Raw genomic sequence first — 15,292 nt, 5'->3', positions numbered from 1 at the left:
GAAATGCATGCTGGGTAAAGTGAGGATGACGTATGTGTCGCAAAGATGGCGACGTCCTCTTCCTCAGGTCGTATTTTGAGTCTTTGCAAACAGCTGCAGAATGTTTGTCGATTGTCCTCGCAGATAAATATTCAACAATGTTCTGCTAATTTGATGAATCCCAATCCTTACCTTTGCAGGTAATTATCTGTTTTATGTATACGAATTCGTGCTGGTTCATCATTAGCTTAGGGCTAACCCAAGATTTTTCTTCTGACCTCAAGACACATGGCAGGTTGAAATGAGTGTGATGAAACTTAAATATCAAACAGCCATGTGTTTCATTTATGGGTTGCACGAGAAGGTAAACTAAACATGATTTGCTTCCATCAGGCAAAAGTTACCCCTTGTTGCCCAGTGCTGGTACAGACACAGCACCTCTTTGGTTCAGTCTCGCGCCTTGCACACAAGTATCCACAGAAGGGGACTGGATGAGTTCTTTGACCTTCCTGAGAACTGGGGAGAAAGCAAGGTGAAATCAGGTAAAACAGAAACACTTTCAGATGGTAAACCATTTTTATTCCTCACTACTGTTTATTTTTTGGGGCTCATCATGTCACAGGTGCGCCATGGACTGCCAAGCAACTGAGAACCAAGAGCAATGAGGACTTGCACAAACTCTGGTAATATTGCATAGATTAAATTTGATGAAAATGTGTTTTTGGGAAGGACAGGGTATAAAGCGTTTATCTTTTTTTTAGGTATGTGCTGTTGAAAGAAAAGAACATGCTGCTCACACTGGAACAGGAAGCAAAAAGGCAAAGGGTTCCTATGCCGAGTCCGGAGAGACTACGGAAGGTTGTCACCATGCTAGAATGACCTCTTCAAAAATCACAGGCATGATCTTTTTGATAATATATTTTCTTGTTTTACCCAGATTGAGCGGTCAATGATCAGGTTAGAGACTGTGGTGACCGAGAGAGAGACTTCACTGCGTTTGCTCCAAACCGGCCAAGAGAAGGGTAGACCAGGGGCCTGGAGGAGGAACGTGTTTGGATATACTTATTGGTGAGCACTTGTACATTAACACATTCAAACTTTCCAACAAAGTATTGATGTTCCTTCGCTCAGCTTAACCTTTCCCCCCCCTTGATCTAGGTATCGATTCAAAGAGTATGCCATTCCTTGGTATATGAATAGAAGATACAAGAGAAAGAAGTTTTACACGCCCAAGTTTGTTGAACCGCACATCAGGTAGGATACGATACACAGGCAGCGTCTTGTTGGAAAACTGCGTGTTGTACATTAAATGTCCCCTGTTGTTTTGTAGATTACGCATTGAAAATTACTTAAGGGCGAAGTACAGGAAAGGAAGTATGGAGAAGAAAAAGCTGGCCCAACTTCAAGAAAGGTTCCCCCAGATGAAAGTTCCGGCTTCATGAAAACGTTCACTTCATTCTTGTCCTATACAAGTCGCTGTCAATCACTTCCTTGTAGATATGGAAACTTGTCAAAACATCACAACTATGATCATGTACTATAAACTATTATTGTGCATTTGTGACTTCTTTTTATGTGTTTCTAAGATCTCAATAAGTTGCAGCCACTGAACAATAGTAAACAATTAAATAATTTTAATGAGTTGAAACTCCAACTTAGGAAACGAAGCCTTTGTCAATGATGAGTTAGTTCTCTTTGTACAGTTTATGCACCACATACTTTCTAACAAAACACTCCCGAGTTATTCAGACGGAACTTTCATGGGTACCTCATAGGTATTGCTATTATAAAAATAAAAAAAAAATGCAAATTTAGTTGCCGTCAGGATTTCGTGAACCACTTCACACCTGAAGATAAGGCAGCACACTGAATATTATGGCAAAGAAATTTAATTTCACTTCAACAAAGTGATAGACTTAATTGTGAATGTGTATGCTGCTACAACACATTCACAAACACGGTATGTGGACAAACTGCTTAAAAAAAAAAATAATACAAAATGAGATTTGTTTTTTTTCATCAATCAAGGGCACTTTCTGTCCACGCACTGCTTTCCTCCCTCCTCATACTCTTGTTTGGAGATCCACATTTGCTGGAAGGTTCCCTGGAAGACAAGGAAATTATTTGGCGAGGCTACTCAGAAATGTCAGTAGCATTTTGCGCGAGCTTACAAGTGATGCAAGGATGGAGCCTCCGATCCAAGCGCTGAACCTGCGCTCGACTGTTGTGTTGTTGGCTATAAGCTTCAGTCGCATGCTCTGTAAGTAAAAAACATGTCCGTTTATTGTTTTGAACTAAAACTCTTTCTCCAAAAGACAATAGAAGAGGCAGCTGAGCTCATACCGGTGGCGTTTTCTGGGACAGCTCTCTGTTGAGTCGGTCAGTGAAGCCCTGAATGAGCGTGTTTCCTCCCGTCACCACTACGCTGCCATACAGACCCTGGCGCGGAAAACAAAGACCAGCCTCAACGAGTGATTTTTAACCACAAATGTCATCTTAAGGTTTTAGAGCACCAATAAGCATGATCACAGTCACTGCCTTAGCAACTGTTGATATTCACCGGCCGAATGTCAATGTCGCACATTCCCACGCTGGTTGTCACCACGTGGCCAACTCCTAACATCGTGTTTCCCGACAAGCCCTGGTAGTGGATCATGAGACATTGTTAGTCCACCCAAAACCTTTACAGCAGTGTGGCGTTCACTGATTAACATGCTCCATATACTGCAAAAAGAGGTCAAGCCTACCTTGGCGTTAGAGGGATCAAAAAGGCCCTCGGGTATTTTCAACCTTTCCGCTCCAAAGTCACAGTTGTAGCCATTGGGAAGCTCATAGTGCACTGTCGGCATCTGGGCAGCAACCCTGAAGGAAGAAGATGGTACGCATGATTGTCGCTCTACATTATGACGAAATCATTATTAGTAACAACATATTTAATTCCCTTAAATATAAAATATTATTGTCTATGTGGAAAAATAAACACGATGGTGAAAGATTAGACTTTCTTACTGTTCGTCGTATGGTGAATCAGACACCTGCAGCACGGATGCCTGGAAATCTTGGATGACACACTGTAATCACAAAAAAGGATACATGCTGTACAAATTGTTGCATAGAATTGTGTCTTGGTTTGCGGCTAGTACTGACATTGCACATATAGTTGTGCCATGAGCGGGTGACTTGAGGTAGTTTCTCCTTTTTCTTCCAGCTGGCCGGCGACCCCTCTCGCACTGCATCCTGTCATGATAGTGATGTAAATTTCTACTTAAGATTGTGCATGCACATTTGATTCCTTATTTCAAAGTGATTGAAATGTACATAAGAGTTTAAAAAAGTGAACCACTGCGTATCTGATCATTAACATTACGTACGTCAAGAGCGTCAAACCCAAAAATGAGAAATGGGAGGTTCACCTTTGATGAAATCATGTAAGGTGGAATTATTTCAACATTTAACTCTTGGAAGAGTTCTCGACACTGCATGCTCATGAAGTCTCCAGCCAGGGGTGACTTGACAATGCCTGTCACAGAAAATGAAAGTTGCATGAACACTATGCAGCACAGGGGAACTTGAAAAAAATAATACAATTGGTGTTGTGATTTGTTCTCACATTTTTCCTGTTTACAGGTCAAACTTGAATCAAATGAAATTAATCTGTGAAAAAAAATAAAAGGAATGATTATGAGTTACCTTGCTGGAGGACATAGCCATCATGCACTGGTATGGCTGTGGTGTGTGTGGCTCCACTGTCCAGGACCAAGCCCGTCGACCGACCGTTGGCAAAGCTTCTCAGAGTGAAGGAATTGTAGCAGGGTACATCATGGCCTGGTTGTCAGCCAATCAAAAGGCTCACAGAAACATTTAAATTTTAGAGTTTTCAATGAACCTAGCGTGCATGTTTTTGGAATATGGAGGAAGCCGGAGCACCCAGAGAATTCTCATACAAGAACTAGCAGAACATGCAACCTTCACACAATGCTGAGTACATTATATAAAGCAGTATTATTTAAAAGGAAGTGCAGAAAAGATACGCGGACAGTACGGCTGATTTGCAAAGAAAGAAGGCGGGAATGTTGTAGTGTTCAAACATCAATTCGGTCAGTTTCTCTCGTTTTGCTCGTGTGTTCCACTATAGACAGGGAAAAAAAAAACATCATTTGACAAGAGAAAAAAACATTGTCATTGATTCTTTGCAGAGAGACTAACTTACTGATGCTTCAGACATAAGTACGGGATGCAGGCTTGGTTCTGACTTGAAGTGCATCCTGTAGGTGTGATCCAAAATGGCTTGGAAACTGTCCCAGTCTTCAACTATGTTGGTGGCACAAAATAAAACAAAAAGTGTCAGGGACTCCTCGTCCTTTTATGTGGCTCACAAAAGCTTGCCACATTTTTTCCTTTGACTCTGTTCAAACCTAGCTATAACAAAATAATAATGACAAAATTCAAGGACAAATATGAACAAAAAACAGGATTGTTTCATCGCTGCCACTAGGTCAGTTCCGTCGTGAAAAATAGAGCAGCGGTGAGTTTTTTTTAGATCATAATTTGAGCTGCGTGCACCAATGTTCCAGGCCAGCCCTCTAAGGGAGGCTACGGTCCCACACTGCCGCTTTTCTGCAATTAAGATTGGTGTCACAATGGCCTTGAAATACTTTCATCCTCATCCTGATGAGCATCATCAGCTGGGTCGGCATACTTTTTATTTGTGGGCTCTATAATTCTTGACTGCTGCAGCTTAGCTGGAGTTCTGTCATATCACGCACCTGATTTAAGGAACAGGTGATAAAGCCGCTACAAATTTTATTTACCGTGATAACAAGAGAGCTGTACTGTGAAGGTCACTCACATTAACAGATGTGCCTCACCCACATATTATTTTTAACATTCGTAAAAGCGGCATGCGTGTAAAAAAATAAATAAAAAAAATTAACCACTCTTAGACTTGAGACACTCTACTCGAACTTTAGTGTGACTTTTTAGGTACTCAATATTTTGCCATCATTTGGCCTTGGGCGTTCCATTGTACTTTTGGCAGGGAAAAAGGTGACACAAATACTCACTCATGCCATTCTTGAGTGGAGACATGACCTCCATGCTCTCCCTCGGGACCCTCAGCTGGTTGGTGTCGATGTAATAAGTGGTGCCACTCTGCTTGCCTTTGTCGCCATCCGTCTCCATGGGAGTGGTGCCATCCTCACGGTCAAGGGTCACACCGATCACAGTGGGGAAGTCAGCCTTGGAAAGAGAAGGAAAAAAATCATAAACTCTTTTAGGTTTCAAGATTTCAGTTGACTGTATGCAATACTGTCTCATTTCTCACTGCCAGACCATAATCAGCTTTTTTCTCATGTAACTCTTTTATATTAGCACTGACATGTCCGTAACAGATTGGAGGTTGACCATTCATAAAAATCAGAAACAAGCAAGTCGTCCACAACTAACTTAATTTCTTGACATCATCAACATACCGCAGAGAAATGATGAAGAATCAAAGGGTGGGGTGGGGGCACGTTGAATCAAGTTATTTGAGAGGTCCTCTTACCTTTGGACAATCTTCTCCTGCATAGCCAGCTCTGACCGTGTATGAGCCAATGTCGAAGACCAAAGCTCCAACCTCATCTGTGGAAAAGATAGCAATACTGTAGTTTCCTTTCAGAATTAATATTTTTCGTTAACCTACTGAGTTAAAATATTTACATATGTACGCACACACACCACTGACAGTCTAGCAAAGGTAGCTTTCCATAAGGAGTATACTCAGTTAGTATTAATGCTTTGTCAAAGTCAATGTGACATTGAAAATCTGCATGTTCATTTCAACAATTGTTGTCAAGTTTACAACAATAAAAAGACAGTTACAATTTTACATTAAACCATCTTCTCAAATTACCAAATATAATTCGACCTACAAAATACAAACATACATGACTATATACATTAGATTATAATGAATGAAATTTGTGATCATGCTGATTGCAACAGCATTTTTTTCTAAAGCAAAATCTAGTGATTAAAAAAATAATTGTAAATGCCCAAAAACCATTTATGTTATTTAACACGTAATCTCATTACATTAGCAACTACTGTTTTAGATACGTTTCTACGTTTCGTCCAGCCCACTTTCATTCATTTCATTGCGCTAAAACGGTACAATTCAAGGTGATCTTAACGGTGTGGAACTGCTACAAAAATAAACATATTGGCGTAAATAACTAAGTGTAAACGCAAATCTTCAAAATTCATGCATATGATACGATGTAATAAATAACCAACCATACGGCTAACACGTAGCCTGGCTAGCGCAGTTAGCCAGCTATGCACAAAACTACAGAGGGACAATATGGGAACGCAATCCCTTTTAAGGACGTTTAATACCACTCACCACCCCCGTACACTCCACCGCTCATCTTGTAATTTTTCACAGCAGAGCGTTTATGTGATAATGTGCGCTATTATTACAGAATCACATCCGCTACACGGCTAATCACAACAAAAGAGCCGCAGTAGTTAGCATTGATCCGTAACGAAGCGGGCGCCACTTTTGCGTCATAGTTATCGTCCAATGAGAGAGCAGCTCAACCACGGGGGTGGTGACGAATAAATCACGCGACGACACAGCTCCATGCTCGACAGCGGACGTGGCCCTGCGTACTACACAGCAAAGTAAGTGAAAAAGCTGCAAGGTGCTCGTTTAAAAAAATGTACGAAATTGGAGGGGAAATTTAAACGAGTCGCTATTGCATAGTTAAACGTCTATGTTTGTCACTGAACTTTAAAGGCAAGACCTTGAGCCACGGTCGATTCGATAGCGTGGCACGGACCTGGCGACCATGACACTTGTAGAAAACAGAATTAGAAAAAGGTCACGTGACGAGCACGCACTTTTCGGACTTTAAAAGTTGTGAAAGCTGTTAAAATTACGAAAATTTTATTAATCTAAACTTAGATAATGATCGATTTCATGATGTTTGCGCTACCTCCAAGGAAAATAATTGAAAAAACTATCACAATTTCATTTAAGTGTGCAATTTGTGAAGAAGTTGTGGTTGTTTGCAAACGACCTGTTTAATCATGCATTTTAATTGTTACTCTTTGCAGCACTCATGCAGCACTGCCTCAACTTGACCATTGCCCGATACAGCAGGCTCTTCTTGAAGAATAAATTGCCATTTGTTCACCAATCAGCAGCCATGTCAGGTCTTCTTATTAGCCAACCCAAATACGCTTGGCTGAAGGAGCTGGGTCTCTCTGAGGACAACCCCGGTGTTTACAATGGCAGCTGGGGAGGCAGTGGCGAAGTTATCACCTCCTACTGCCCTGCCAACAATCAGCCAATTGCCAGAGTAACCCAAGCTACGATGGGGGAGTATGAAGAAACTGTCCAGAAGTCAAAGGAAGCCTGGAAGTTGTGGGCTGATATTCCTGCTCCAAAAAGGGGGGAGATCGTCAGGCAGATTGGAGATGGGCTGAGAAAGAAAATCAAGGTTCTCGGGAGCTTAGTATCTCTAGAAATGGGAAAAATCTATGTTGAAGGAGTGGGAGAAGTTCAGGAATATGTTGATGTGTGTGATTACGCTGTTGGTCTGTCAAGAATGATTGGTGGGCCCGTCCTGCCATCAGAAAGACCAGGCCATGCCCTGATCGAACAGTGGAACCCAGTTGGTCTCGTTGGTATCATCACTGCCTTCAACTTTCCTGTGGCCGTTTATGGCTGGAACAACGCCCTTGCTCTTACGTGTGGCAATGTTTGCCTGTGGAAAGGAGCGCCATCCACACCTCTTACAAGCGTGGCTGTAACAAAGATCGTAGCTGAGGTGCTGGAGCAGAACAACCTCCCAGGTGCCATCTGCTCCATGACCTGCGGAGGGGCTGATATTGGCACAGCCATGGCCAAAGACGAGCGTGTGGATCTGTTGTCTTTCACTGGTAGCACGCACGTTGGTAAGATGGTGGGCACGATGGTCCAAGAACGGTTCGGCCGTAAGCTACTGGAGCTCGGCGGGAACAACGCCATCATTGTGTTTGAGGATGCAGATCTTAATCTGGTGGTCCCCTCTGCGGTATTCGCTTCTGTTGGAACCGCTGGCCAACGCTGCACAACCACGAGAAGGTTAATGCTGCATGAGAGCGTCCATGACACCGTGATTGAGAGGATCACCAAAGCCTACAAGCAAGTTCGCATTGGAGATCCGTGGGATCCCGCCACCCTCTATGGGCCTCTGCACACCAAACAAGCGGTGGAGCAGTATCTGTCAGCAATCGAGAAGGCCAAGCAGCAAGGCGGCACAGTCGTCTGCGGAGGGAAAGTGATGGACCGTCCTGGAAACTATGTGGAGCCCACCATCGTCACCGGACTAGCTCATGACGCTTCGATCGTCCACACCGAAACGTTTGTCCCCATTCTCTACGTGCTCAAGTTCAAAACCGAGGAGGAAGCATTTGCGTGGAACAACGAGGTGAAGCAGGGCCTGTCCAGCAGCATCTTTACCAAAGATCTCGGGCGGATTTTCCGCTGGCTCGGCCCGAAAGGGTCCGACTGTGGCATCGTGAATGTCAACATTCCAACGAGCGGTGCTGAAATCGGAGGCGCCTTCGGTGGAGAGAAACACACAGGAGGAGGCAGAGAGTCCGGAAGCGACTCCTGGAAGCAGTACATGAGGCGCTCAACCTGCACCATCAACTACAGCAAGGATCTTCCTCTTGCACAAGGAATCAAGTTTGAGTGACACCTATCCAGGAACCGGGGCAGCAATGACTATCACGTCATCATCCCTTGATATCGCGTCTGAATTAGAAAAGGTCAACTTTATAAACACTTATGGGAAAAATATGTTCGTAGATTGCACAGAAGGGGTTAGATATGTATCAGAAGTTCAAAGTTTAACACTTTCCAACCCTGACGAAGGTGTTTAATTAATGAAGTTGATTTAACAGTTTTGTATAAGCACTTGGAAATCGAGTTGACTGTATCAGATACTTAATTCTATTAAAATACAAAAAAAAATCAACCTTTTCTGGCAGAAACAATGGAATGGGTTATGTTATTAGTTTCTATTGCATAGAAAATAAAAGTGTACAGTACATGGGCATCATCGCAGTTATTGACTCGTCACTCCTGAAATGTTGGTATGATCATTTTCAAACAATTCCATGCAGGTCTAATTTGTTTAGTTCAGTAACCTTGGGTAAACAATAGCCAGTTGACATCAAACTATTTAAACATTTCATTGTACACTCTTACACAATATGCAAAAAAATGGAGTAGTTAGCACACATGAACATAATCATGATTTGCTATAATATGGAATAATCAACTAAAATGACAAGAATACTAACAGGAGGAAAAAAGTATGTTAAAAATATATTTACATACAGTTGCAATTTCTCATCACTGCATTGTCAACACAAATGTTTTATTTCAGATTCGTAAAATTTGAAAGAATTTTTTTTAACTACCACCGCCCCAACATTGCTGTACTGCGAAATCTTGCAAGTTCTAACAGGAAAAAAAAGCCTGCATTGGTATGAATTGTTTAATGTCCAGAAGTGCATCATTCAAGATTCCCTCAAAACTCTGATAATTTAAGGCAGTAGTAATAATGACATTTGAACTATCAAATTAAATTGGGGATTAGGGAATTGCTGCATGATACAGCAGCATGACAAATTGCAATAACAAAACACTGTACCTTTAACAAAAATATTACTCCATCTCCCATCTGTGGTGCCTCCCATATGCTCACTCACTCTCTCACTCAGCAGCCTCATACTCCAGCTCTGCCTCTCTCACTCGCTCTCCATTTACTGCTCCTCCCTGAAGCCTCCACAGGTCGGCAAAAGGAAGAACCAAAACCACAGCACGCTTTCGAGTCCACCCCATTAAGGAGCTACACAGAAAACACCCTCTTCCTGTGCGGTTCTTCATGCAGTAGGTAGGAAGCCTCATCATTATTGTTTTATTTCTTGTTAATTCTGTGCTGGGGGGTTTTCCATTTATAGCTTCATGTACAAGATACATATAATTATTGCGAGTCAGAAAAGTACTATATGGTACAAATCTACCAAGATGGATGAATATCTGTCCTTACTGATCATACTTGTAATGTTTTGAACTTGTGCTAGATTCAAAGGTCAAGTCAAACAATGAGATCAAAATCATGAATGAATGATAACAGCCATATTGTGGTGGAGCCATAGCAAGAGCTATTTGAAGAGGGTGACATGATTACATCTGCGTTGCTCAATACTTCCTTCCTAATTGTGATTCACTTCTGTGGAAACATAAGAGCATGTTGATTCATGTTTAATGTCGTTTGTTGCAACTGTGATAGCAGAAGTGTTGGAAATTCCCCACAAAACATTCACTTGACGATTCTTCGGGGCTTTGACATGAATGATTTAGCAAAGAGAGGAGAATCCCTCCAGTTTTTCTTTCATTTTGCATTTATCCCTTTCCAAGTGTATGATATGCATACTATTATTTGGATAACCTAAATATATTTATTGTTGGATAGACATTAAACATTTATACATTTTCTTTCTTCTGTTGGGCCTTCTGCAAACGACGACCCTGACACCACAATTGGCATCCAGCTCACCAATCTTGTAATTCCAACACATCACGAGCGACATTATCACAGAAATGATGAGGGCACTTGACTAAACCTTTACTCGGACAGTCTCCCGTGTGCCAACAATAGAACTGAGATTAGACAAGAAGCTGTCAAAGGGAGACAACATACAGTCGAATCGAAACCTGAATGAATGGGCATTGTGAACTCGCTCGGTAGAATAAATTGTGGATTTTTTTTTTTCGTCTGACCGCGTTCGGACAAGCGGGTGTTTACGCAATCAGTAGTTTGAGTTCTGACAATAACAAGGAAGTAAATGGCAATGAATGCAAAAGACAATGATGTCAATGCTGTCTTAATGTTGGTCCATGTCCTGTACTGCGCTTCAGTTCTCTCTTCAGCACTCATCCATACTCATGCATGTTTATGTATGCAATTACTCAAACGCAAAACTGTTTATTTATTGTAGTTTAGTTTGTATTTTTATTTATTTATTTATTTATTTATTTATTTATTTATTTATTTATTTATTTATTTTATGCAACACATAACATGCTTCTGCATAAGCAAGCATATCTTGTCCAAGTCTACCATGTTAAGTGGTGCTGGAGCCATGGAAGTATAATGTGTTGTCAAAAAATTAAAACTTTTGGTGCAATGTATTCTTGAGCATTGTATAGCAAAACAAGAGCAATAATATTAATGCCTGGATTTTCAAGTTTAGAATAATGGTTAAATTAAAAAAAAAGAAAACTATTTCTAAAGCATCTTAACTGTAGTTACCGTTCCACAAATTCATGTTGCACATAATTTGCAGTGTTTACAATTATGTACTTACTGGCGGCTCGAAGAATTCCTTATTCTCGGAATTATAACGTGCTCCACAGTGTTTGAATGAAGATGGCTGGTTCATTTCATGTTTGCCAGCCAACAAGTTAATGCTTTAAACTGTCAACCTTAATTTACCTCAGAAAGAAGCAGTGAATCAAGCACGTGCGTATTTTAAGTCACTCCACACTCTTCAAGACAAGTTCTTCACCCCCCCCCCCCCTCAATAATCCATTATGCATAGAAGCTCTGGCTCTCCCTGATATTTCTCCTACCTTCTTGACGTCAGTAGCCATTTGTGAGGGTTGCCGTGGCAACGGCCAGCCTCCCCGGGCGATGTCTGGTGGATAAGACAGCCCTGATAAAGCCTTTTAAGGTCCTGCTGTTGCTACACCTTTTAATTGCTTTTGATACTGTGAAATTATTAAATGACGGTCATTTGGGTCTGGCACCGCACGTGGGACAACATCTCAAATAAAAATTTCAAAAAATTATTTTAGTACTCAGTCAAAATTTTGTCCAATCTTTTCAGCTGAATAGCTTGTGTATTCTTTAATAATTATATTTTTTATGTTTTAGTCACAGAGTATTTTTAAATACATAACAGAACATGTACACTGACGGTCCACATCATTGATTGGTGGGATGCATTCAAATTCATTGTGTGAAATGGCAAAATAATTTGCCTTCATTCAAACCACCATCAATACAATAAGAAGAAGCATACCTGTGTACATCATACACATTCACCCAAAGCCTTTCTCAGTTTTTGCTTAATAAATAGGAGGGGTTGTAAAGTCAAATCATATTATTTCGTCCGGAATCCTAAAACTACCACATATTCAAATCCTACACCGTTACTCTGCTTCATTTTGCATTGATGCAAAATTCTGTCATATATTATGTGCTGCAGGTGACAATACCAATGAGCTACTGTACAACATAACCTGTCCAGGCTCCCAGATTCTATTTATACCCTAACCGACATGTGTGTCTTTCCTTTTTTTCTCAGCGTAGAGCTATTGATGTTCTATTTTTATAGTTACAATCTGCCCCCTCCCCTTTTGGTTGCCAAGCAATGGACCAGGGGACCTGATTGGGCAAAAATGTGCTTTAGGACTGACTCTGAATCTCATCTGGTTGATAAATCCATACGCCTTTCACCAGTGATAAATAAATAACAGCAGAAGAGTTAACTTGTGCTTTACTTTTTTCCTTGGATTATTTTTGAGTGAAAAATATGCAAGGCTGTTGCACCACAATAATTGTTTTACTGGCAAACTGTGATTGCATCATATACATCATTCTTATGTTGTGCAACTTCAGGCCTGATTGATTGGGAAGAAATGATGGTACAATAGTCTTAAAAGGATTCTGCTTTGCTTGGTTTCATCATTGTGCATGCCCACAGGCTCAGAATTAGTGATCATCAATATTTGGGGATAACACATTTTTATTGCATTTTGTTATGTAACCATAATTAATCATTTATAATGTCTGTAGAATTAAAATATATATATATAACAAACAAACATGGTATCTCACTATTTTGAATCATTATGTGTTTGAAGACAAATCAGTTTGACATACCTAAACTACTGCTGAGTGTGAATTTAATTAGACTTAATCTGACCCCATGCCACTTCGAAAGGAAACCAAACGCTGGGCAACTTTCATCTTCCTCCGATTGATTATAGCTCGCGCAGAGATATGGAAAAGCCTACTGCACTGCTCCCTTTCATTGGCCCCATTAAAAATTCATCCTAATGGAAAGGGATCCTTTTCAATGAACCAGATACAGTTCAGCCGTGATGTGCCATTGTGAAATTTGGCATAGATGTCTCAGAGCATAGGCCAATCCAAGTATTTGACTATATATCTTCTGAACCAGAATTTGTTTGGGGTGACAGATGTATTACGGCAGATAACTTGTTTTAGTCATTCCATCTCTAAAAATCACAGTTATTGCTTATCACTGTTGCACACTGGGCCTATTTGTTGCTTATATTTTGAGTCTTTTGGGACAATTTAGATCATTAAAAGAAAAGGTATCGCACTTTTTTCAACTCTGATTGAGTCAATGATTTTAGCAAACGCTCGGTATTTAAATAAATCCGTGCTTAAACCTGAGTCAGTGTTAAAACCAGTTTAGTAGATTTAATATTTGTTTCCCGTATCCTGGCCGCTTCCCTTTTCACTAGTGGAACTGACAGACTGTACCATTTGCGAATAGGGTATGCTTGTATTTGTCAAGCTATTTTCCTGCGCTATAAGAATTGATTATTAAGAAATTACACCACTTTGAAGGAGTAATTACCCGAATAATTGGGAGTAATTTCGATTAATAATCTGTAATTTTTATTCAGGAATATCCCGACATACAATTCAACCCAACGGTACCCCTTCGGCATAGACTGTTGCCATGTTCCCACTTTCATGGGTGTGGTGATTAGCTTGCTTGGAGAAAAATTTGACAAATCTGGCCACAGCGGCACCAGCACAGGAGTCGGAAAACCTCTGAAATTTGTTCAAAACGACATTCTTCGCGTTTTTCCCCCCCTCACAGCTGGAACTATGATCATCGCGTGACGCGGACATTAAAGAACGGCCAAGACGATAGGAGGGAAGAAAAAGGCGTTTTTCAGGTAAGGACGTGATGTCTCGATTGTCTCAGAACGCCGTGCTTGTTTCCTGCTTTTTGGACGCGATACTTTCATTTTGTCATAAAGCAAAACAAAGCAGCTTTTAACTACTCGTATACTGTGTGCGTATGTTTCTTGGCGAATTGACGATCGTCTACTACCTTCCAGGCGGCCCAATTCTTGCCTGTCAAATGACACTCTTGTGGAACTAAAACTCAACAGTAGACACGTACTGATCATTTTGTGCTAGTGACACATACCAGATTTTCTTTTCTACTACCTTAACACCTCGCGTCCCTTTTCTTATCCATATCTGTTCAATATACCGCCGAGGCCGCCTTCATCCATAAAAACGGCCACTGCTAGCGTGGCGGAGATTTTTCGTTTTATGTCATTGCAAAAAAAAAAAAAAAAAAAAAGCGGAAAAAAACAATGTATTGCACGGATTATTAACTTCTAATGATTCATTTTGATTGATGCATTAGTACAGAAAGATCCTTTAATCGAAAGCTGTTCATGGTTCCCTTGATCAGCAGTTTTCAAATATTTGACTAGTTGCTCAATGGAGAAATTAAATAACTGTGCTCCGAGGGCGCAGTTTATCGTTCTGAATTGTTTTGCAATTCTCAACAAGTGGGTTGTGGACAACCGGCAAAAAAAAAAAAACATGTGCAGGGGTGCTTTGAGTTACAAGTTGAATTTGTTCCGTGACCTCGCTCAGGTGCAAAACACTTGTCAAATCATTCTTCCCCATTGAAATGAATAGAAACGCCATTAATTCGTTCTAGCCACACACATGAACTCTTTCAGTGGCTGCCATTGGAAAAAAAAAAGACCCTACTGAGTGCCAGTCAATTTAGAGCTTTCTGATTGACCTTTCCAGATAAATTTTCCAGAGAAAATTGTTTTATAACTACATATAAACACTTTTCAAGACTCACAGAAAATAGTCTTATAACTAAATCCAAACACAAACTACTAAATGAAAGTGTTTTTCATCATCAAATGTTTATACATCATTTAATTCTTTTAGCACAAAATCTATTTGTAGTGTAATATTTATGCATTTAACCAACTTTACAGACTATCTGCAGGCTATTTTGTAGTAGTAGTTAATAGTGTGTTTGTCTGCCAGCACATACATACATTACATCACTTTTACTTAGAAAATTAAATTATCTCTCATCTTTTATCTCTTTTGTGACACACCTTGTAGTAGATTAAACATGACAAATGCTTTGATCAATTACTAGCTGCTTGCATCGATCA

General features: G+C 40.5%; 4 protein-coding genes across 6 annotated transcripts in view; 3 read left to right on the top strand and 1 right to left on the bottom strand.

Moving 5' to 3' along the window:
• The first annotated feature begins 19 nt into the window (after window positions 1–19).
• Window positions 20–1,536, top strand: mrpl47 (mitochondrial ribosomal protein L47). Its single transcript, XM_088395074.1, has 7 exons — window positions 20–179; window positions 373–521; window positions 602–662; window positions 741–837; window positions 917–1,047; window positions 1,138–1,233; window positions 1,310–1,536. Exons 1-7 carry the CDS (start codon window positions 46–48, stop codon window positions 1,419–1,421), a joined length of 780 nt encoding a protein of 259 aa, XP_088251200.1. The 5' UTR covers window positions 20–45; the 3' UTR covers window positions 1,422–1,536.
• A 316-nt stretch (window positions 1,537–1,852) lies between these two features.
• actl6a (actin like 6A) lies at window positions 1,853–6,537 on the bottom strand. Its single transcript, XM_088395069.1, has 14 exons — window positions 6,365–6,537; window positions 5,525–5,601; window positions 5,043–5,217; window positions 4,190–4,290; window positions 4,011–4,108; window positions 3,670–3,764; window positions 3,393–3,499; window positions 3,127–3,216; window positions 2,989–3,050; window positions 2,727–2,841; window positions 2,540–2,620; window positions 2,323–2,418; window positions 2,151–2,237; window positions 1,853–2,083 (listed from the first exon to the last, which is right to left on the bottom strand). Exons 1-14 carry the CDS (start codon window positions 6,387–6,389, stop codon window positions 2,003–2,005), a joined length of 1,290 nt encoding a protein of 429 aa, XP_088251195.1. The 5' UTR covers window positions 6,390–6,537; the 3' UTR covers window positions 1,853–2,002.
• On the top strand, window positions 6,493–9,071 carry aldh7a1 (aldehyde dehydrogenase 7 family, member A1). Its single transcript, XM_088395068.1, has 2 exons — window positions 6,493–6,645; window positions 7,081–9,071. The coding sequence occupies exon 2, from the start codon at window positions 7,086–7,088 to the stop codon at window positions 8,706–8,708; it is 1,623 nt and encodes a 540-aa protein (XP_088251194.1). The 5' UTR covers window positions 6,493–6,645; window positions 7,081–7,085; the 3' UTR covers window positions 8,709–9,071.
• Window positions 9,072–9,763: 692 nt separating this feature from the next.
• LOC148388384 (guanine nucleotide-binding protein subunit beta-4) overlaps window positions 9,764–15,292 on the top strand; it is a 17,243-nt gene continuing 11,714 nt past the window's right edge. For 2 of the 3 annotated variants that reach the window (XM_088395073.1, XM_088395071.1), the window contains exons 1-2: window positions 9,764–9,914; window positions 13,948–14,026. The gene's annotated coding sequence lies outside the window, so the exon portion shown is untranslated. Of the gene's footprint in view, window positions 9,915–13,832; window positions 14,027–15,292 lie in introns of those variants that run through there. The other variant, XM_088395070.1, reaches the window with a different exon arrangement.

This window comes from Syngnathus floridae, chromosome 13 (genome assembly GCF_059516105.1).
Source record: "Syngnathus floridae isolate MCC-2025c chromosome 13, RoL_Sflo_1.0, whole genome shotgun sequence".
In the NCBI taxonomy this organism is placed as follows: Eukaryota; Metazoa; Chordata; class Actinopteri; order Syngnathiformes; family Syngnathidae; genus Syngnathus; species Syngnathus floridae.
The sequence above is the reverse complement of the archived record's forward strand: the minus strand, read 5'-3'. Positions and strand labels throughout refer to the sequence as shown.

What these genes read in the sequence shown, in the direction of transcription:
- actl6a (XM_088395069.1), bottom strand. Translation starts at nt 6,389, where the DNA reads ATGAGCGGTGGAGTGTACGGGGGTG. An exon ending in TGGCTATGTCCTCCAGCAAG is followed by an intron (nt 3,500 to 3,669) that starts GTAACTCATAAT and finishes TTTCTGTGACAG; the next exon opens with GCATTGTCAAGTCACCCCTG. An exon ending in TGTCCCAGAAAACGCCACCG is followed by an intron (nt 2,238 to 2,322) that starts GTATGAGCTCAG and finishes TTTTACTTACAG; the next exon opens with AGCATGCGACTGAAGCTTAT.
- aldh7a1 (XM_088395068.1), top strand. Translation starts at nt 7,086, where the DNA reads ATGCAGCACTGCCTCAACTTGACCATTGCCCGATACAGCAGGCTCTTC.
- mrpl47 (XM_088395074.1), top strand. Translation starts at nt 46, where the DNA reads ATGGCGACGTCCTCTTCCTCAGGTCGTATTTTGAGTCTTTGCAAACAG. An exon ending in CCCAATCCTTACCTTTGCAG is followed by an intron (nt 180 to 372) that starts GTAATTATCTGT and finishes TGCTTCCATCAG; the next exon opens with GCAAAAGTTACCCCTTGTTG. An exon ending in TTTGTTGAACCGCACATCAG is followed by an intron (nt 1,234 to 1,309) that starts GTAGGATACGAT and finishes GTTGTTTTGTAG; the next exon opens with ATTACGCATTGAAAATTACT.